Source organism: Chlamydotis macqueenii, chromosome 1, assembly GCF_036417535.1.
Source record: "Chlamydotis macqueenii isolate bChlMac1 chromosome 1, bChlMac1.mat, whole genome shotgun sequence".
NCBI lineage: Eukaryota > Metazoa > Chordata > Aves > Otidiformes > Otididae > Chlamydotis > Chlamydotis macqueenii.
Window position 1 is genome coordinate 194644378 of NC_141556.1, and position 23106 is coordinate 194667483.

General features: G+C 39.5%; 1 protein-coding gene across 1 annotated transcript in view; it reads left to right on the forward strand.

The window, feature by feature from the left end:
- MTMR6 (myotubularin related protein 6) overlaps positions 1 to 14484 on the forward strand; it is a 28664-nt gene extending 14180 nt beyond the window's left edge. The window contains exons 8-14 of the mRNA XM_086739506.1: positions 2239 to 2348; positions 3434 to 3559; positions 4804 to 4853; positions 5621 to 5821; positions 6501 to 6635; positions 6712 to 6838; positions 8681 to 14484. Of these exons, the coding sequence (XP_086595632.1) occupies positions 2239 to 2348; positions 3434 to 3559; positions 4804 to 4853; positions 5621 to 5821; positions 6501 to 6635; positions 6712 to 6838; positions 8681 to 8941 (1010 nt within the window). The 3' untranslated portion in view covers positions 8942 to 14484. The remainder of the gene's footprint in view (positions 1 to 2238; positions 2349 to 3433; positions 3560 to 4803; positions 4854 to 5620; positions 5822 to 6500; positions 6636 to 6711; positions 6839 to 8680) is intronic.
- The last annotated feature ends 8622 nt before the right edge of the window (positions 14485 to 23106 follow it).

Below are 23106 nucleotides of genomic sequence, written 5' to 3' on the forward strand. Positions count from 1 at the left end.
GGTTCATAGCTGTTTCTTGAACTGCTGCCTGAGGCATTGCCTGTAGTCTGTGTAGGACACTCAAGCAATGGAACACTGAGGTTTTGGGGCTCACATGCATGCAGGGCATATGTTTATGATGGGATACATATAGCCAAAACTATTTCGAATGATAGTTATTGTGAAGTAGCTAAACATCTTAGTGGTGCTGTAAATCAGCTTTGACCCTTTTAAGGGACTGGAAATTTATTTTTTTTGTGTGTGTAAATGTCAAAACAGTGTCAATGCAACTTCTTTATTTCATCACTAAGTAGTATAATAATCTTTGTTAATTCACAGAAATGGAAATTAATTTTTTGGGCTCAACATGTGTTCTTGTTCTTTGCCTTGGCTTATAAAAATATAGAAACCTAGCTAGAAGGGGGAAAATACCAGTGGTGAAATATTTCTACCAAGCTGAAAATGCTGATCAAAAGCAGATTTTGACAGCAGTATCTGGGTGAAAACAAATTGAGGGCTGGAAGCATGTTTATTTTCTAGCTGGAAGCTTGTGCTTTAAAGGATAAGCTACAGAATGTAGGGGTGAGCAGCCATGAGTAGTGCCTTTAGATTGCATTGTCTGTTTGATTTGTTCCCTGCAGATATTTGACTTTCATATATTTTTAGTTTCTTTCCTTTACTGTAGTGTCGTGAACCTGTTTGTGTACTGTTGTGATTGAACAGATGTATGGAACCACTGGTGTAGAGAGAGTGAGAGCTAGCTGAAAAGATCAAGTAGTTCTCAGATGATTTCCTTCATGTAGTAGACCTTTTGGAAGCAGAACTCCTGCCTAAGGATGTTTATCTTTTTAAAAAATCAGGGAAAGCTAGTATAGCTTTTGCTGGTTTTACTGATATTGAAAGACTAACCTTTAAAATTAGGTCTTGTATCCAGGGATTTATTGATGTTTTGTTACCTCATTGTGCTATGTGTTGTTAGCTCATGTCCTGAATGACAAAGATATATGGGCTTCAGAAAAGGTGCTGCAATACTTACTTGGGAGTCTGTCTCTGTAGCATTCAGCAGCAGCTGGCAGTATGCCTTTCCCTGAGCAGCGTAGAGTATATGAAAACTTGTATGGCTGAAAGCTGAGAAACACAGTGCAGATACAGGAAAGCTCCATGAGGCAGAGGTTTAAGAGTCTATAGCCTTTGTTACATCAGGGGACTTGATTGAACATGAAACTTCATCACAGAATGACTGACTTGGTGAATTTTGTTCTCTGCTTTCCCTACTGACTCACTTCCTCCCATGCTTAGTGATAGATTACTTTGCAGCTGCTGTATGAATATTCCCACTGATAGCTTTCAGCTACACAGCCTGTTTATTTTCATTTTGGGCCCACAAGCTTGGTAGGAAGTTGATTGCACCTGTGGCAGGCACAGGTATCTTCTTAGAATCACACAGAGCTGAAGCTGTATCAGCCAGTGAATATTTTTTTTAAATTGCTAGAAGTTTGTCACTTCTGGACAGTAATGTAATATGCGAGTTGCTACTCAAAATCATACAAGAACCAGTTTATCTGTCTCATTTGTGAATTGGTAAGTGTCCGTGTGAGAAACTTTCAGTCTATATTTCTGTCTGCGATGCTGCAAGGCATTGTTCCTTAACTTGAGTTCTTCCCTGCCCTCTGAATTTGCATTATTGTTACAAGATCAAAGTACGCTAGGGAAGAATGGTAGAGACCAGAGTTGCAGTATGTGAATTCTGGAGGTAAACAAAGTCTTGATGGTTTTCAGTTCATCACTATATCCTTGTACGGCACTCACTTTATTCTCCTAAGCAGAGTGGAGAAGATGAAACTCTGGCAGTCTGGCTACTCTGAACTATGTATATTGTCTGGAGGCAGCTACTTTCTACTAGTAGTTGTAATTTTTAAGTGGAAGTGGTAAGCTTTTGGCATTTGTGTTGTCTTCCTTGGTAAGGCTCCCTGTTGGGGATAACCAGTGTATTTACTTGGAATGTTATTTTTGTCAAAAAGACACAAAGACATTACTCTTGTCATTCATGGTTACTGTAGTTCTACAGAATTGAATTTTGGTTGGAGAACATTTTGTAGTACCCCTCTATGAACCATTTGAGTGGTGGTTTCCTGAAAGTTTTCTAATCAACTTACAGCATAGGGCATTAGAAACAGTGTACAATTATTCTTTGTCCTCCATTGCAGGGTATAGGTAGCTGCAGCTGCTTAAGACTTTCTAACTCCTGGTTTCTTTCAGTCAGTGGCACGAAGGGTTTGTCTGTCAATGACTTTTTGTCTGGTTTGGAGAGCTCTGGATGGTTGCGTCATATCAAAGCTGTGTTGGATGCTGCTGTCTTCCTAGTCAAGGTAACTGGTATGCTGCTACTTGTTTGAATGCAAGTTGACTTGCTACCAGGCAAAATTATAATTAATATTATGTAATGTGTAAAATTCTGCAATTGACCTTTTTTGAAGTAGATGCTTAGTATACATCTGATATGCTGTTTTAAGTATTACGTGTTTCTTTATGATTGGAGATGTTAAATATGCCAGCTAATGTCTGGGGATTTTTTTGAATGCTGTTTGGTCACCTTACTGGGAGATGAAGGGATTCTTATGCTCCCTGGTTCTTTTAGGTACTTATGAAAGGTGTAATCAGTTTAGAGGTGGATGGAACAAACTATTATTTGGTGTACCCAAACAAACAGAACTCCTGGAGCACTAATTGCAGAGAAGCCAACTTGGCTATGCTGACTTCATCTGGCAAGGAAATGGGACTCTTTATGAAGAATTCAGCAGAACAATTGCCTTTACCAGGCACCTGTGAAGCCAAGGGCTTGACCTCAGGAGGGCTGGGTGAATTAAAAACCTGAATCTTAGTTTCTATTAGGTGAAATAAAAAGGAGTTACTTTAGTTAAAAGTGGATGATTCTCCTGAAGATGAGCCTCAAAAATATTTGGACTAACAGGATCTGAATTCTTAGCTGAAGCTAATAAGCATTTTCTAGTCCTTGATTCTTGTGTAGTATAATGATGAACAAGTGGGTATTTTTAATGATGTCTTTGTGTTGTCTTATTTTTTTTAACCTGTTTAGTCTGTAATGTGTAGTCTGTTTCTTTCTTAGTATGTGTCACAAGGAGTTTTTATAAGTTCCATTTTATAAGGAGTAGAAAGAGAACTGGGAACCACTGTAGATGTTCTTGTTACTTTGTGCAAAGGTGGTAGTGGGATTTCTTTTGTTTATAAGGAGTTTTCTATACTTTCATGGAGAGAAATGTCCAGCTTTCTCATAGTATCAAACCTTTTCCTCATAATAAATATTTTTCTGACTTTGTTAAATAAAATGATGTATGCTGTGAATTTGAGATAAATGTAGCTTTTGTATTTATTTACTAAATTTTGACTTCTGTCTAGAATAGAACATTCACTAAGAAACTACTATGTTTCGCAGGCAATAGCAGTTGAGAGCGCAAGTGTATTAGTGCACTGCTCAGATGGCTGGGATAGGACTTCACAAGTTTGTTCTCTGGGAGCTCTCCTACTAGATTCCTATTACAGAACAATCAAAGGATTCATGGTAAGCTAGCTGTTGCATTGTTGAGCTGTTCCTTATGAAACAGAGGATGTAAAATGTTTGAGTGTGAGAGTGAGTAGTGTCAGCATACTGATGCGTTTTTTTTGTAGTCACAAATACAAGATTTAGTCCTCTGATAAATTTTCCTTTTAGAAATACTTTGCTACTGGGAAAAACCATTTCTTTTAAATCTAAAAAGCAGAAATACATATAATAAATTGCTTTAGGCACGTTGCAGAAATGTTACAATCATTGCCTTTCGCATCCAAAAACGCCCCTTATCTATGACACATGTAAGGATTACAAAGTGCTTATATGAGGTAGTAGATATATGAAATAATAGCAGCTCTGTGCTTTTATCATTTGTCCAAAATCAACAGTTATTAAAATCTAAAAATGACAACTCCCCTAGTCACAGAGACCTGAAGATATTTAAGCCACATAAATTTCTTTGTCTTTCTACAGAGAAGAATAATTCTGGTATGATTATTCCAAATTTTAGAGTAGGAAAATCAAGTGTTATACACTGGCAATACAAGGTTTTTTGGGAATTCCTGAGAGATAGTACATAAAATTAGTTCCATGTGTTGGTTATAGCTAACTGACACAAATATTACAAGCTACAAAAGTGAAGTCAAAGAGGAATTATGAGAGGATTCACTTATTTTGAATAGTGAGATTGTGTGTAATCTTTAGGGGAAAGAATTTATCTTTTTCATTTTTAGTTCTCTCTGTCAATTAGATTTCTGGGAAAACTTCTGCAATGGGGAAACAGCCAGTCCTGTGTTCCTTTTGGTGCTTGATACTGTGACTGAAGTGCTAGTGTTGATATTACAAACTTATTGCTATAAGATGTTACAAAGGTTATATTGTGTGGTTTTATGTAAAGTATGATAGCAGGAATGCAATACTAAATATTTTTCTATACTTCACAATTTTTTTGCAAGCTGTTTGATAACCTCTTTGTGAAGTTATATGACATTAATATGCTTAAAGGGAGCCTGGCTTAACAGCAGTCACCTGATTTTCAACCTGCTAAACTTTTTACTTGTTTTAGAAATATGTTTTGAGACCCTCTTGTGAATGGCTTCCAAGAAAATAAAGGAACTACAAAGTGACAAATAGTTGCTCTTACTGTAGCTATTTGACTCAAGTTTAAAATACAATATATTGATAACCTGTGGGGTTAATACTATAGATGTAAGACTGAGTAACATTTTACACGAAATTGTTTTATTTACCTCTAGGTCTTGATAGAGAAAGACTGGATCTCTTTTGGGCACAAGTTCTCTGACAGGTAGTTCACTCTCCCAGTACAGTAAAATGTATACAGCAAACTGAACTGAGTATTCTTAAAAGACAGCTTGTGAATATTAAACTACTGCAGTATTGCTAGAAGTTTTGCAATAAGTAAGCCATTTTCAACAGACAGTGCACTTTGTGTATTGCTACTTATTCAAATACCTATTGGATAATTTATTTCTATTATAGACATAAATTTCTAGTGCTACATGCCTCACTCTCCGATGTTGATAACTGCGGCTAGATCTGTACATATGCATAGACAGTGCAAAACCAATCTAAAGCTACGTCACAGCTATTTTGGCAATAGAAAACATTTACTTTTGATATCTTCAAAAATCAGTTTGCATTTATGTTTTAATTAATACATCACACCTACCTTTAGAGGTCCTGAATATTGAGTTCTGTTTTTCCTTTGATCTGCCTATCATCAGCTATGACAATAGCCTTGCTGCTATTTACTGCTTATTAATTTACTTTTAACTGGTATACTCCAAATTTTGACTATGGAAGTAATAGACACAAAGGAACTTCACTCTTGTGTTGCTTTTCTCTACTAAATACAGATGTGACTTACAAGTCATAAAAACGTGTTAAATATAGACTTATTTTTATTCAAAAATTGCCCTAGTTCTCAAAGTTAGGTGCTTAATCTCCAAACCAAAGCTAGTGTCAAATTAATGTGCTGTTGTTTAAAAACAAGTGCACTAAGACTTTTTTATTTCTAACAAACTGTTTCAATCTGTTTATGTAATCTTTCAGATGTTGTCAGTTGGACAGTGATCCAAAAGAAATCTCGCCAGTGTTCACCCAATTTTTAGAAAGTGTGTGGAATCTGACTGAGCAGTTTCCACAAGCCTTTGAGTACAATGAAGCTTTCCTCCTTCAGATCCATGAACATGTCCATTCATGCCAGTTTGGTAACTTCCTTGGAAACTGCCAAAAAGAGCGAGAAGAACTAAAGTAAGCAGATATATTTGTACCATGTCTTTTGTTCTGGCAGACTAAGAACTCCTGTGAATCTTCTTCATTTTAGGCTCTGAATAGAAATAGAGACGGGACTGTCTCATGCTTTTGCACACTGAAGATAGTCTTTCTAATTCTGGGAGAACATACCATGCTCACTTTTCATAGGGAAAGTGGAAGTTTCTTTCTCTCTTTACCTGCTCCCCCACCCCTTGCCTTCCTTAAAAATGAGTAAGCTTAAGTTTGGAAGCATCATCTCATTGTTTCCTCCAATCTGTTTTTAGGTAACTTTAAAATTCTTGCCTGCTCAAGACTGATTATTGTCAGTTAGAGGTATTAAAAGTGTTAATAGGATATCTCCCAATGCTTTCAGTAAGAAAACTTCTGTAGAGTTTTGATAGGTTCATTTTGTCTCCAGCTGTATTTTAAAAGCATTTATTGTAACTAGGCGAAACTTGCACAGCATAAGCACTAGAGCTTCTAGAACTGATCGTTTTATCCAACATTAGCATATGCTAGGAAGTTGATTTGACTAAAAGATTTTAATTGAGGTTTTATAACTATTTCTGGTAACTTATTTTTTTAAAAGTTAAGATGGTTTTATTATGTTGAGTTGGACAGCTTCTGGTTTTTGCTTGCAGTCAGTGTCTTGACCTTGATCTCTTCTTCCCTTAAGATTAAAAGAGAAGACATACTCTTTGTGGCCGTTCCTTCTGGATGAACAAAAGAAGTATCAGAATCCTCTGTATAATCCTGATTTTTCTCCAGAACTAACTCTTTTGGAGCCTAATACAGTAGCATTCAATTTTAAGTAAGTTTGAAGTACATACAATATCTCTTCAATTTTGTCTTTACCCTGCATAATTTTAACTATCTGTTACATGTAGGTTTTGGAGAAATATGTACCATCAGTTTGATCGAAGTATGCATCCCAGGCAGTCTGTGTTCAATCTTATAATGAACATCAGCGAACAAAATAAACAACTGGAGGAAGACATTAAAGAACTGGAAGCTGTAAGTATTAGAAAATAAGTGTACTTACTCGTAACTTGTTCTTCAAATGCACATTTAAAGTTGTAATAATGCTGCTGGCTTTCATATGAATGTCACTACTGTATGGCCTAGCACTCATTCTATGTAATGTTGACTTTGACTTTATGCTTCTCTGCTGAACACCAGACTATGCATCCAGTGTTCTGCTCTTAAACACAATTTATTGTGCCTTAAAGAACTGTATTATGTAGAAGTGCTCCTACTATCAAAGCATTGCTGAAGAAGGCTTAATATCGGTTACAGTTATTGTGAAATTTATCTTCAATTACAAGGTACCCATTGTAGCTATAGCTGTGTTGCTGAACCAAGGAGACTGAAAATGTTTTATTTCCATTATAGCTACTGAAATGGAAGCAGTAAGTATTGTCCTTCTCAACTTATTCTCTTAAATATGCAGATGCATGTTATTGTAAGTCACCATAATTATGGAGCATATACCTTGTAATGCTTATTTGGAGATAGGGCTAAATCCAGAGATCAGTTTTCTATAAATGACTTCTACTAGGTTGCTACAGTAAACAGCCAGGAAGGACTGAGCAGTGTATCTTACTCTAGTCTAGTACAACTTAGTAACTGGCATTTGAGTGGCACTTAATTGATTCTTCCTTATGGTTGGTTAAGATGCTGAAACTTCAGAGTAAAACCTTTTGAAAAAATGCATAAATCTTCTAATCATCAGTTTAACCATTTTTTTTTTTGTGTGTGTGTGGCTGGAAATGGTAACACTTAACTCCTGTATGTTATGTTGGGGTGGAGGGGAAGTACAGGTTTCATAGGGGGAAAGATTTTTATTAAACTGATCCTACTGTAATACAACGAATTCAGGTCTCAATCTTAAACTGTTTCAAGTCTTAGTTGTATACTGAAGTTTTTATACAATTGAAGAAGCAAGATGAAAACTCAAGATAAAACAAACTGAAGAATAAGCAGGACAAAAATTAACTTGAGACTTCCCTTTACTAGAATCTTGTTCCAATGTATTAACTTCACCTGAACCTATATTTCTCACTTGATTAATGAAGAGGTGGAATTGCTTAAAATCTTGAGGTAGACCTTCCTACTTCTATTTCCATCTCCAAAAAGTTGGTGTCAAGAGACACTGAAGTCTTCTGGACTCAGTCTAGATTTTGATAGAGCACAAACATATTGGCAAAATATCAGTTCAGTTAAATAGTTCAAGCTTCCAGTTACTGTGTGAGATTGTTTGAATTTTTATAAAACCGTAATCCAAGTCTGTTTTCTCTTGCTTAGTGCTTGCAGGATGGGTTCTAGTTGAAATCTTTTAGTGTATTTCTGGACTTGAACAAACTGTATTGGCAGTTTTCAGATCTAAAGGAAAAAGTATTTTAGAATCCTTTTAGGAAGGACGTAAGGGCCTAGATATGAACCTGCTTTTTTGTCTTTAAGAGACTTGTGGTCTACTGCAAGCTCCATGCTTGCTTAATAGTATCAAGGCCTATCTTGCTCTGCCTGTACTCCAGAAACTATTCCCACCTTGACAGCATCCAAACAAGGGGCAAGTCTGGAAGAACCTTTCCTTCTCTACGACATTGACAGGCAACCGTTCTGCCTTCAGCTCAGCTGCAAATTTTAAGCATACAGCGCTTGTAGCATCTGCTGTAAACTGTGGGCAAAAATGTCTTATCCGATGGCCTGACACTTAATAATACTGTTACATATCTAACCCAGGGTACGTAATAGAGGGTTTGACTTGGCCAGCAAAAGTGGATTTACTTCTCTTAAGCAGAATATTATCAGTAAAGCAGTGATGCTCACTGTTGGTAACTATTATCTATATTTCAGAAAATAAAGCAGAGAAATGGGCAGTCAGGTGCAGTCCTTGTGAAGGAACATCAACAGTCTCCTCATCCTGCACCCGTGGCACTAAAGACCCCTCCATGCTTCAAGAAGGAGCAGCCACTGATCCCTGTGAATGATGCTGTAAGAACTATAGAGGGCAGCAACACAGCAGACAATCGCTACAGTGAGTTCGTGGAAGAGTTCTCGAAAGCTGAGCCTGCTGTTGTCAGCTTGGAGTATGGAGTGGCCAGGATGACATGCTAATTAAAATCCAGCAGTGTGCTCCTCTTCTAGACAGAGTAAACTAAAAGATGGATTATTTTGAGGATGGTTCTGTGCTGCATGACTGAAACATGATTTGTATATCAGCAAGTTTTGTTAATGTAGACTGGAACAGCACGCTAACTGTCAAGTGTTTGCTGTTCTGTGAAGGCAAAAAAAGTGTAGCTGTGTTTTAAAATAAATAGGGGCATTTGGTAAGGAGTGACTAAAAATCAAGGAATATTATGTCTTTGGACTTAAGTCAGTTTGCACTAAATTGATTAAAATAGTAATATTTTATTCAGTATAGGAAAACACAGGTGGTTTGTCACAGATTGACTTTACTGGGGCAAGAAAACTTGAACTTTCTATTTTAGGAACTAAAGCTACATGTATATATTGCATATGATACGAATATGTATAACCTTGTTTAATGCACCCAGTACTAAACTTTCTGTGTATTGAGTGCCATGGAATAGCATGCTATATTTCAAATCATCAATAGTTGGCCTTAAACCTGTAAGATCAATGATATTATTGTTCTTTACTACTGCAGTCACCCTGACTCTTGTTTACATTGTATTTGCTCAAATTGTTATTTCCTTAAAACAGGACTGACTATAATGAAGCATGCCTAAGCTGGCACAGCCTTTCAGCAAATAGCTATATGAATGTTACCTTATCACTGAAGACCGTTTGTTCTTCCAGTTCCTCTGTTGTTTAAAATATAATAGATTGGCCTGATTTCCTCTCTGTCAGCTCAGATTGAGCTACAAGTTGTGTCTGCCCTTGAATGTTTTGATTTGTGGTAAGGTATTTAAATGCAGAGTAAAAAGAGTAAAACATGTCACATAAGAAAACAAAACTTAGACAAATAACTGAATAGTCAGGTTCATTCAGATTGTTTACTGTGTGCTGTGTAGTTGTTCAAGTTGCAAGAATGGAAGTAGAAGTTTTGGAAGTGTAGTCTACTGACATTGTTCCCAAGTACAAAAAAAGTCGTCAATGTGTCTGAAGCTTATGAGAAACTGAGTGCCTCCTAAATGTGTTTAATTGGAAGAAAATTTTAGTTTTTAGTGAAATCCTATTCTCATCTTGTAAAAACTTGTCCAACCTGTACATATTTTAAGTAATTTCAGTACAGTCTAGAGACTTTTACGTAACTGGAGAAAAGACAAAAAATTCATCTAGCAGGAGGCAATAGAGATTGTGGAACATAAGAAAAAAAAGGGGAAACTTAGTATGTAAGCCTAGTTAAGTATCTGTAACCTTATAGTAATGGAGAAGGTTTTTGCTGAAGTTTGTCTCATGAGGGATTTTCTGAGCAGGTAACAGAACAGGAAAGAGAAATGCCACTGCCCAGTTCTTAAATAGAGGTATAAGTTACAACTTTGGGTATTAAGATCCATAGGTATGATGTTAGATTAATGCTACTGACCTTCTATCTCTGGTTTTAAATAAATTTTGGTTACAACTGAAAATCAGTTTATTCTTATCCTAATCCCTAAAGTCTGTTTTGTTAAAACTACTGATGTGCCACACACAATCTGACATAATTGGCAGCATTTCCCTCTGTACCGTATTGGATCCAGGACTCTATTAACAAGGCCAGTATAGGTCATGATCAAAGTTGCACTTGTGAAGCTGTCTGGGAGAAATTAACTGACTCCTGTATTTTGAGTATTAATTCACCTGTTTCACTAATTTGTTTTTTTTTTTTTAAAGCCTCTATGTGTAAATAAAGGTCTGTAAGTATTTTTATTCCCAAAGGTATGAGCATAGTGTAAACTTTAAAATATATTATCCAGTCATTTAAACACGTTTAGAATTTCTCCACTGCAGATTTTGATAGTTTCACATTTGCACGGTGGTGCCTTACAGGGCTGCAGCAAGAGAGGTTTTTGTGCCTTGTTATTTATTGTCTCCCTTTCTCCCTCACCTTCTCTATCAACTTGGTTCTGTGATTTTCTTTTGGAAAAACATCTTGTATATTAAACTTGTATCACAGTAGTGACAAATTTATCACTGACAAGATAGGTAAGTGTTATCAATTTGTACTTGTTTGTTATAATATTTAGCTGCTCTGATGTGCCATGTACACCTTCCATATTTATTGTTTAGTTTATAGACTTAAAAGATTATATTAAGCTTTTTTGCAAATATTGTTGTATGTTGTTTTTACTTTAACAACCATCTGAGTGCCCTTGTATGCAAGGCTTTTGAAGAGATCTGTTCCCTTTCAGTACTATTAAAAGTGAGTTTTTCATTCTTCAGTCCCTTTTTATTGGCAGAGTTCACTTCTTAGTGAAAGGAATCAAGATGCCTTTTTGTTATAAATCAAGGTAGGCATGTTAGGTCAGCTTTAAAAATGCCCTAAAACTATCTGCTCAGGTACAGAACCTGTTTCTTCATGAAAAAATACAATACTTCCTGATCTGAACTAAATATTATACTCCAGGTAATATGTGAATAGTTTCCTAAGACTGTTTTGTAGAGCAGCCTTCTTATAAAGTCTGCATAGCTCTGCCAACTCAACCCCCAGGGTCACCAGTGAGAAGTTCCTGCAGAGAGGCAGCTGTCTCTTCTCATTTGCTTTTTAGGCTTAAGCCAAAACTACCTAAAGCACATGGGAGCTGTGGTGAAGTAAATAGATGGTGGGGAAATGAGCTCCAACAGAAAGCTTGGGAGGATGGCCAGGACTGAGCACAGTGGGACTGTTCTGTGTCCTTCAAGAATGGTTTTAAAAAACATCAAGCAAGTTGACTTAAACTGGCAGAAGCCTTCTGGGAGTAGAAAGAATTTTAATTCTTATTTTACTGGATGAGCTTTTCTTAATCACGAACATGCTGCTCCAAGAGCAGTTAAAATACTGAAAGGTGCCTGGTACAGCTCAGAATAATACGCAGGACTCGTCTTTCATGCTGCAGCATTAATGTGTCATTGGTGTACTCATCAGTTGCTTGGGAACATAATGTCCCTGATAAAAAGTTGCTATAGTTGATTCTGCTCCATCGATTGCAAGACTTTGGCACCTGTCCATTCTGTGCTTCATCTTGCAAAGGTCTTGGTAGAGTCTTTGGGTTTCTATGTTTTGTGCTGTGCTTGATCTTTTTTTCCAATCTGAATGCTATAGAAGAAATAATTCCTTTTAATTAGCCAAGTTGATAGTCTCACCTGAGCAACTAAAACTGATTTCACTTTGTACTCGAGGCAATTTAAAATATTTATTTCACTAGTACTGAAAGATAGACTTAATTTTGGGAGGCTTGCTATTGTAATGTATTCTTCAATACAAGTTTCAATATCCAACTGTTCTGTTTTGTAGGATGACTGCCAAATCAACAGACTAAGAAATTAATTAAGCAACACTGAGCCTGTGCGTTTTCTACACATGTCCAATTACTAGTGACCTAAATCTAGGGCAAAAGCCTGAAGTCTGGAGAGTCCATTTAGAGAACTGAAACAGCAGTCCTTCGGTAAAACTGCACATCCCTATGTGGAACAAATGCCCTAATATAATGCTATTTTAGAGGGAAAACTATCACAAATCAAGCTGTGACAGTTTGATGTGTCTCTTGATAAGCACACTGGATAAGCCTTGCTGGGAGAGGTGATGTGGTCTTCCTCTATAGCTGCTCTTTTCCTAAAGCCTTTTGATAAAGTAACACATTGGCAAATCTCTGAGAACTTGCTGCTCCTGTTCTGGTAAACTAAGCATATAACTGGATGCACAGTTGGGCTGAAGTGGGGCTAAGGTAGTTTGACTTGTCACTTCCTTAAGAGGATAGCAGTTATGAAATATTATAAAGAAATTTGATGTTCAAATAGCACAGGGCTCATGCTATCAACATCTGTTGTTTAGAGTTCTGTCCTGCTCTTGAGCAAGCGTGGCTAGCATGAGGGCCTTGCATAAGCATGATGATTGCTTTCTAGTTAGTTTAAAGACCATCTGATTTCAAACTGGATCGTCCCTCCATAGTGGTAATTAATAGATCTTTAGGTCAAAAGCTAAAGGTTGCTCTTAAAACCCTTGTTTAGCTGCTAATAGTTCTAAATCTGTAGCTGATCATAGGCTAAGTATACTGGTTGTGAAACCTATATTAACTTTTAGGATTAGATCTTCAGGTGAAACTGAAGCCTACTTTGACTTGGTTTCACCATTTATGCCACACTTTCCTTCAAGTGTTGCTTTTTGTGGTGCTTGATATCTGTCAGATGTAACAGGCTGCTTCTTGGATGTTTCAAAAACCTGGAAGCACTGCAACTTCTGCTATTGTGAAGGCTTGGGTCAGCCTTAGTGAATGGTATGGGTGAGCTCTTGTTTGATCCTAGCTAGCTTGACCTGCCTACATGTTAAATAGCATTGAAAATCAGCATGGTGTCATAGTTGAATGGCGCAGCTTGGGTATGCACAATAGGCTTAAGGAAAAGGACGTAGCTGAGGACCCTTGTCCCAGTGTGTAGCAAGGAACAGGACCCTGCTGGGACATGACTCATAAAAAGCAGAAGAGCTGTTTTGATGTCCAGCAGCAGCTCAGGGACGTGAGGTGGAAGGTCAGAGGCATGCTGCTTCTGAGATCAGGTCCTGGAGAATTCAATGACCTGGTCTATTAAATACTTGTAACTGAGCAATTCTGCACTGGCATCAAGTAACAGAAAACGTATGGATCTGTGTTTCTGAATCTACTGGTTTCAAGTAATAAATGTCCTAATGGAGACTTTGAAATTAGGGTGCAATATTTGTTTATTCTTGTTTATAGTTTAACTCTTGAGGTCAGTTGTGTACTGCTTATAATTAAGTGGGGTTATAGTTTTTCACACATACTGTAGAAGCATTTCCCATCTTAACTGACAAGGTTAGCATGTACATATTTTGTGATTTGTATCTCTGCATATATTTCTGCTGAACGCTTTGCTTGCAAGTAGGCAGCCTTGATGAAGTCCCGTGCTGCCCCACAAAGGCATTCCTTGTTACCTAGCATCACAGATTGGTTTCCTTGCTCTGCCTTACTGTTGCTCTTCAGTCTCATAGTTTATCTTCATGGCTGTCTGTTGGCAATGTCTGTCTGTTCATCAAATGTCCTTTGACAAACATCTTTCCATCAAAAAAAAAGGGGTTGATTTTTCTGTCTCTCAGGGATTTTTACCCTTGAACTAGCGAACTTGAAAAATATTGCTTATTGTCCCTTTCAGGGCTTCTGAGTGCCTGTTGACTTCCACAGTCAGTTTATGCACACATTTTAACTTCAGACCTGGCTACTTAAAATAAAATTAAAAAAAAAAAAAAATTCAAATGTTGGATTTGACAAAGAGAAGGAAAACTGTTTTCATTGTAATGTATCTGGAAAAACTGGCTCTTTCACTAGCACTTATTGCTCTATGTAACACTCTCTGTAAAAGCCATTTATCTGTGTGCTGGGATCATGCTTGATGTATATTCCTGAAGAAACTTTAGCAAATGGAAATTTGTAATAAGTATTTTATTTGTACGTGTTTTGAAAATCCATAAAGCTTAAAATAAAATTATCTTAATATTGCCAATCTAACTGGGCATTAAATAGTCCATTTATAATAGCAGGTATGAGCATTAAATGTAGTGAATAAAATTTTCATTTTATGGATGAATATAGCTGATACAGACTATAGAGTACAGAAATGACTTGGCCTATTTATTAGTTTCTTGTACAATTCTGTAACTTTTAGATATGGGAAACTGGCTCAGCTTCATGTTATTGGCTCTGGACTGCTGGTCTATTAATTACAAACACTATTACGTGCTTTAAGAGTTAAGTGTTGGGAGAAGACAGCTCTGTGTTTACTTAGCTTTACCATTACTCCGTACGTGGTAATCCAGACTAGTGTTTTCAACAGCTCCAGCAAGTCTGGTTAGGAAACTGGAATACTTTTCTGAAAACACCAACTTCTCTTCTCTGTGACTTTTCCATTAATTATTAAGAACTTTTTTTTAATTCTTAGTTCTGAGGCTTCTTAGAGCTACACAGCTGTGTTCTTCGTTTAGTAAAGACAGCAATTGTTTTTTGTCATGGTAGTAAAGCTCTCCCTAACTAGTACTTGCTACACAATGCTCAAGCTTCTTCCAGTAGCAGTTTGCTTACATTTACCTCACCCACACCCAGCTCCATCTTGAGCTTCATTGAGAATAGGGTTTCTGTTCATCGTACAGATGGAAACTAATGTACTGCAGCATTAGACTGAGCAATGTATAGTCAGTGTTGTGAGCTTTATTACATAATAGCACCCTCCTGCTGTAGGTAGAAGCAGCTTTAAGTGCTCTCTTCAATTTGTTGGAGGCTTTTATTCGAGTGGCTTCCTTTCCGGCAGGCAGGCTGTATGCTGGAAAACACTGAGGGAGAATCTGGTTAATACTGTTAGGGGAAAATGCTGTAGCAGTACGTTTTAGCCACGTGCCACAACAATCATAACATCTGTCAGCTGGGTTCTGTGTCCAGCGGCAGTAGCTGCTACATGTAGTGCATGAACATATTCATCCACGTGCACTTCTAGTGCGTGGATGCTACTGGATGTGGTGAACGTGCGGAGTTTCATACATGCATATGTAAGTGGAGGCAAAAGCTAAGTTTAAAACTTCAGTTCTCAGTATAGCCTAGAGGCTGGTTAATTTATTTTACTGACTTAGTCCAGGGAGCATTCATTGCTTCACTTGTCTGTAACTACAACCTGCCTATGTTTAGGCATTACTTGGAGCGTGTGTGTTTAAACTGAGAACAGACAGCATGTGTGAGAATTAGAAGCAAGTGGGACATAAAAACTGTATAAAGGCAAAAATGGAGATGGATATGTTGTTCTTGACCTTTGCGGTGGCCACACTGGGCTGTGGGAGGAAGGGCTGCTATTGCAGTGGCTTGAGGGCTTTGATGCTGGATGAGCTAGTTCCAGAATTTGACGCAAGACTGAGTGATCCTAAATATGTTGCTGTCTGCTTGGTGTTTCTTTTTCCATCCCCTGAAGCTGCCCTGGGCAAAGCACTAAGGATGGTTGCGTTCTTGCAAGAACATGGCTTGGCAGAGGACAGGGCTGTTCTCTGAATGTTCAGGAGTGTGGATGTTGTTCAGACATGTTCTTCAGCTGTGACAGTAGCTGCTCTGGCTGAGTCCACCTGTGAAAGTATGAGACTGCTGCAGCTTTGTGCTCTGTTTTTATATTTGTGTGAAAAGCTTCAGTGGGGGAAAGGGTCTCCGTGATTGGGCCCTTCTGTAGTTTCTAATTCCACTTTGAGCTTTTAGTGAACTTGTTTTCAGTATTATGCTGGTGGAAGGAATTATTTTAAACAAACCAAATGTGTACTTTTCCACTCCGTTGTGGGATTTTGCATGTGCACTGTCTTTCTAGGCTATCTGGTGACATGGAAATGTCCTATTAGTCCACAATGTGTTTGAGAGGTTAAAGTGTGACCACTATGATAGAGTAATAACTGTGATTACTTTTTTCTCTTGAACGTGATAAGGACAGCACAAGAGAAGGGAAAATGTTCCAGTTGCTATTATATCACTTATTTGAATGGCTTTTAAATCCTCATTGTTGGTGCAGGAAATGTAAAAGGACACTACTGACAGCTTTTATGAAGCATACTGAAAAGCAATGATTAGTGCAAGAAAAAGAATTAATATTTATGCATATGTTAAATCTACAGTTAAGGGCTTTGTTTTACTTCATAAGTGATTTAAATCCCAGTGTGAATGCAGCTAGAATGATAGAGGTGTGTGGTTAGTAGTGTCTCAAGAGAAGTGTAAGCACTCTCAGTGCCTGGTGCTTTATTAAGACAAAGCTTTGTAAATACTAATCTAGTGGTTCTTTCTAACAATTTATAGGCTCATAGACTCTTTAAGGTTGGAAGAGACCTCCAAGATCATCAAGTCCAACCATCAACCTAACACCACCATGTCCACTAAAACATGTCCTAAAGTGCCACATTGTTGTGGTTTTGTTTAGTGAGGCGGGGCCTAAGGTGGCAACTTCTATAGGAAACTGCTAGAAGTTGCTCCCCTTTGTTCAATGGACTCGGCCAGGCCTAGGGCGGACCTGCTGCTGGCCAAGGCAGAGCTGATTGGTAGCAGAATGTCCAGTGATAACGCCTCTGTGATAACGTATTTAAAAAGGGGAAAACAGGAAAAAAAAGAGAAGAGAAGATGTGAAGCAGCTGAGCGAGGGCAGAGGCGCAGAGGGGGAGGCGCAGGCCTCATGGGCCTTGCAGGCCTCACCCTCTGGCCTCTTGCCAGGCGGCCGACCGGGCCTGGCTTGGCCCGACCCAGCTGCAAGAAGTGGAGAGGAGAGGAGATGGATGATGTGAAGAGATTCTGAGAGGCATCTGCCAGCCTGTTGTGAAGAACTTGTCTTGTGAGAGGAACAGCTGCAGATACCAAGGTCAGTGAAGAAGGAGGGGGAGGAGTAATGTGGCTCCTGGCCAAGATTCCTCTGCAGCCTGTGGTAACGACCACGGTGAGGCAGGCTGTCCCCCTGCAGCCTATGGAGGAGGTCCACGGAGGAGCAGAGATCCACTTGGAGTCCATGAAGGACCCCACATCAGGGGAGGTGGATGCTTGAAGGCAGCTGTGGCCCGTGGAAGGCCCACTGGAACAGCCGTTCTGGAGAGACTGCACCCTGTGGAAGAGATGACCCACGCCAGAGCAGTTTCATGAAAGACTGTGGCGTATGGGTGGGACCCCACAACAGAGCAGAGGAGGAATGTGAGGAGTTCTTCCCCTGACCATGAAACAGCAGCGTAAAACAATGTGTGATGAACTGACCTCAGTCCCCATTCCCTCTTCCCCCCTGTGCAGCTCAGGGGGGAAGGTAGTAGAGATAACGTTAAGCTTAGGAAAAGGGAGGGGTGGAGGGAGGTTATCTTGTTCTCTGTCTCATTATCCTGCTGTTTGTAGTAATAAATGAATAGTTTTCCCCAAGTTGAGTCTGTTTTGCCTGTAACGGTAACTTCAAGGATTTTCTCCCTGTCCTTATTTCAAACCTCGAGCTGTTTTTCCGTATGTTATCTCTCCCTATTCTCTCAGAGGGTGGGGGGAGTGAGGGAGAGACTGCATAGTCTGGTCCCGATCAGGGCTGAACTACGGCACACGTCTACATGTTCTTTGAACATCTCCAGGGATGGTGACTCCACCACTTCCTTAGGCAGCCTGTTGCAGTGCCTGATCACTCTTTCAGTAAAGAAATGTTTCCTAATATCCAACCTAAACCTCCCCTGGCACAACTTGAGGCCATTTCCTCTTGTCCTATCACTTTTTTACTTGGGAGAAGAGAGCAACACCTGCCTCCCTACAACTTCCTTTCAGATAGTTGTAAAGAGCAATGAGGTCTCCCCTCAGCCTCCTCTTATCTAGGCTAAACAATCCCAGTTCCCTCAGCTGCTCCTCATAGAACTTCTTGTCCAGACCCCTCACCAGCTTCGTTGCCCTTCTCTGGATGCACTCCAGCAACTCAACGTCCTCCTTGTAGTGAGAGGCCCAAAACTGAACACAGTATTCGAGATGTGGCCTCACCACTGCTGCACAGAAAGGCATGATCACTTCCCTTGTCCTGCTGGCCACACTGTTCCTGATGCAAGCCAAGATGCCGTTGGCCTTCTTGGCCGCCTGGGCACACTGTTGGCTCATGTTCAGCTGACTGTCTACCAGCACCCCCCATTTATGTTGAGTTGACTTTGGATGATGAATGTATTTTAGGGCAGGAAAATGTAAAGGGGGAACATGGAGCACGACTGGATGTAACCATCACTTGTGAAATACAGTGCAGAGGAGAGCACTGAGGTTTTGGTAGCTGTAAACAAATCGAAGCTGAACTGCACTCTAAATCCTTTGCTGCTGCTTATATCCCATAGCACACAGGTCCATCCACAGTGCCAAAGGACAGCCTGGGAGAAGCGAGATAACTGGTGTCTGGCTATTTGCTGATAAGAACCAAGAAAAGGAAAGGAGAACTGGTTCCCAAGCAGAGACCACGTGGAGGAGATTGCATACCAAGAGTGGGTCATGAGGTTGTAAGAGAATGAATTTCGATTTAGACTGTTGCAGGAGAAAGGCTGGTCAGCTGGAGTTCAGCAGTAGGAAAAGGATTAGAGTTAGCAATAAGAACTACTTTAACTTATTGGTGTTTGAGGTATTTCAATGAACGGAGGAATTGAGCTATTTGTGTAACCCTATAACTGAGTTATATATAGCCATAAAAATTAAAATTCCAGGGTCTCAATTTGGCTTGTTCTATTTCAAGATGAGAATCCGTATGTAAAATTCTGCTTTGCTGCCCTAAAGTCTTGCCAGAAGTCTATTTAAAGAGCACAACTTGGCAGAGACTGCTCTCTTATCTGCAGATTTGCATTGAGTCCTGTATGCTCTGCTGTGGTTAGTGCTCTTGTGGCTATTCAGTTTCTGGTCACTTCTGCCATTTTCTTGCTTTTTCTCTCTTATCTGCCTATATTCAGTCACACTCCAAGGCAACTGAGGCTGAGAACTGCTCATATGTAGCTGCAGAGGTCAGCCAAGGGACAGTGTTTTATTACTGAGCTGTGCGTCCTGGTAACAGCTATCCAAGTCAGCAAGGTAGAAAACCACAGGTTGGGATTTCTAGCAACAGTAGACTGTGCTTGGTCTGAGCTGCGGAACAGTGCAGTGATTTGGAAACTGGTATTGTGGCAGGTCTGCAGGAGAGCTAATGACCTGACCCCATTCTGAAAAGGACCACTGGGCAAGTGCTTGAAGAGGAGCACTTCTGAGCAGCTCTTGAGGATGTAAAGTGTGGTGCTCTGACACTGTGAGGATGAGAGTGAGCTGCTTTGATTTACTGCAATTAACAGGTGTTCTGAAATTGTGCTGCTCATGCTCAGTCTGTTGCGTTGTAGGCTTATTAGTGTAACAGATAATGGGGTGCCTGTAGTGTTAGTTAAACATGCAGCATGTCTACTGAGGACATGGTCTCTCTCTGGGGAGGTTTTTGGAAGCTGTGATAATCACAGCCTAGAAAGAGCTAAGGCATCTCAGGTCTTACAAGGTCGAGGGAACTTGGTTTTCTACCAGTGTTTGGGCCATTAAATGGAACTACAGCAACACCACTGAGTGAGTCTCTACCAGCTCCAGAGACTTTTGGGCTCATTATTAAATCATGTTTACATTTTCCATTACTCTTCATGTTCATTCCACTTTCCAAATTAAGGAAAAGCTCCCCTCCCTGCTCTCTGGTAGAGGTTGGACTAAACAGAGTTTACCACTTCGGATAAAAAAGTATTCTGTATTCGGCTCCAAATTACAGTATGTTTTATAGGAAAAAAAAAAAAATCCAAGATGTTCCTGTGTCTGAATAGTTTTTGAATTAAATGTAGCAAATTGAAACCGGTAGCACTTTGTGTAAAGCATATTTTGAATCCTTATAGTTTTAAGAAAGAAAAAAAAAGCAGCAATAAAGACATATTTTAGCTTAACTCTGAAAATAATCATGGGTATTTGGTGTATTTGGTTTTAAAGTACTTCTCTTTACAGTGGATTCACACTCCCTGAAGTGGGTGAGTAACGCTTCTCTGAAGACAATACAATGAATGCTGTGACCTCAACATTTGCCACTTTGTTAGGAATGGGGTGGTTTCCTGCATGCAAAGATTGTTTCAGAATGATCCATTGTCTTGAAGATGTTCCTACCCAGATGCTCTACGGAGGCAGTGACTTGTTTTGGGTGAGGGAAGTGATGTATTCACAGCCTCTTGCTTTTTTCCAATTATTTTTTACTTCTTTGTGAAATATTTTTATTAATACCTATTAAATAATGTAATTTGGGATAGTGACATGTACTCCACAATGCTTTAATTGCCCATTCTGGAGTGTGAGTCTTCAAACATCCTGAAGTTTAGGAGAGGGAGCTGTCAAGCCTTTATACTCTGGGTCATATTAACAAACTAAACAAAGCCTCATTTCACTTTTAAACCTTCATTGAGGGTGAAGGGCTCAGCACAGACACGCATTAACGACGTACTGAGCTGCTTACTCTTCTTTAGGGACCCTGGCTTTCTGGACGTAAAGCTAAGCAGAATAGGGCTGGGGGGGAGAAGACAGCTTCTACAGAAAAACTCTATTAAAGTTAAGTATACCTTGTTACTAGATGACAAAATATTTGGAACTGATCTTTATGGTGATTTGAAAATTGAAATATTAGCTACTGTTAATCTGAGCTTGAGAGGCAGCTCTCAGCACTGTGTTTAGTTCATTGTTTTTATGCTGTTCAAACAACAGTGTAATTGGAGGCACGCACTCACCGTTGTCCTTGTTGGATGAGCTCTTATGTGCCATCTAGACTGAGTTAGAACTATGGAAAGAGCCCGAGGCTACTTATGTAATGCAGTTGTGCTGCTGTTACATTATCATTTTCAGCTGTAATGCTTAAAGTACTAACAAATCAAATTACTTTTTTTCCTTTCTGCAGTACAAAGATAATCGCGACTGCCCTCTTACCTTCTTTCTGCCATTTTTGTAGACTTTAATATGTACTTGGCTATGTTTTATCAGACTTTATTTAGTTGGACAGGTTGATTTCTGAAAAACAGGTTTTATTTAAAACTGAAAGCCACAAATATGGCAGGGAAAGCCATCTATGTAACTTCTTAGGGAAGATGCTCACTGATTTTATTTTTAAAATTTTTTTTTTAGTCAAGTCCTGTAAGACTACAAATAGGACAGAAAACCTGCAGAATAATGGTGAGATTACTGAACAGTTCATCAATCCTGAAATTCTCAGTCATTTCCAGAAAAAGATTTGTACTGGCTAGAAGAGGTGTGTGGAATACAAGTGAATTTCATACGCGAACCTGAGCAAGCAAGTAAAAGTAGTTGCGCAAAGAATTTTAAAGTTGCCTCAAGAGATCCCAGCCCTGATTTAATAAAACAGAGGCAATGCAGAAATACATGTCAAAGCTGTAAATCATAGAAAAGCAATGGAAAGAGAAATGAAATTACTCTGCCTGCTTGAACCAGTATCCACAAATTACTAAAACCCTTGAGCACTCTTTCCAGCAAACCTGAAGGATGAATCACAAGCTGCTGGCATGTACCCAGGTCCCGGTGGGCAGCCGGTGGGATTCAGCTCCAGCTTTGCATGCCCACTTCTGCGCAGACATCACCTCTGAGCTGGTCACTCTTGGCTCCCTGCACAGATGAACAGCTGCTTCTGGTGCACAGCTGCCCTCAGGCTAAGGTGCCCATCCAAAATAGGTCACACGAACCACGTGGTGAAAATGCCTGCTTCTGTCACTCGCCTCTGCAGGGAGCCTCGGGTGACCCACTCAGTCACGTGTGAAGTCAGGCTCTGAGAGTCACATCCCCGCTCCTTTTACAGGTAAGAAGTCTAGAATTTGGAGTAGCTCAAAACATGCCTGCAGTGAGACTAGCCTGGATAAGGGGAAGCTTTTGAACCGCAGTCCCTACCCCAAATAGGGAGATTTGAGCCTAATGGGCCAGAGAATAATCTAAATAGGTGCAGGAGTTAGCTCTGACAAGTGGAGTGTTTCTGAAGTGGTCTGTGCTGTGAGTGCATTGCTGGGAAAACCAGGCTAGAATGGAAGAACAGGTTTCTGCAGAGCTTTGCAATGCTAAGATGAGATGTACTTCATGTAATTAACCTGTGATGTCCCCAAGGAAATATTGCTCCCCCGTACCACCTGTGCTTCCCAAAGGTCTCAGTGCTTCTGGTGTTGGATCCTCATTGTTTCCAAGAAACGTTCCAGATGTGCCACAATACCATAGGTATTGTAAGGTCCTGGGGCAAGAAGCGATGCCTGTAGTTAAATACACAGAACTGGGAAGTGGAAGAAGCAGACCTTGTACTGCTGGCGACATTGAGGTGCTCCTCATGAGTGATAAAGCCCCATGTGCTGTGTACAGGTAAAGCTTTCATTTCCTTGGGCATGTAGGAAATCCTCCTCTTCTCTCCTCTCTCAAAATGCAGAGTTTGAAACATACAGATATAAATTGTCATCTGTGTGATGGCCAGCAATTGTGCTCTACACCAGAGATATTAATTTGTTACCTATTAATTTTGGTCTCTGTGAAGGAGAGTCGCTTCAAGGTAGGTGTGGGATAATAGAGAAATTGGTATAGAAAGCAATATTTTCTTTTTATGTGGCACAAGACGTGGCCAAT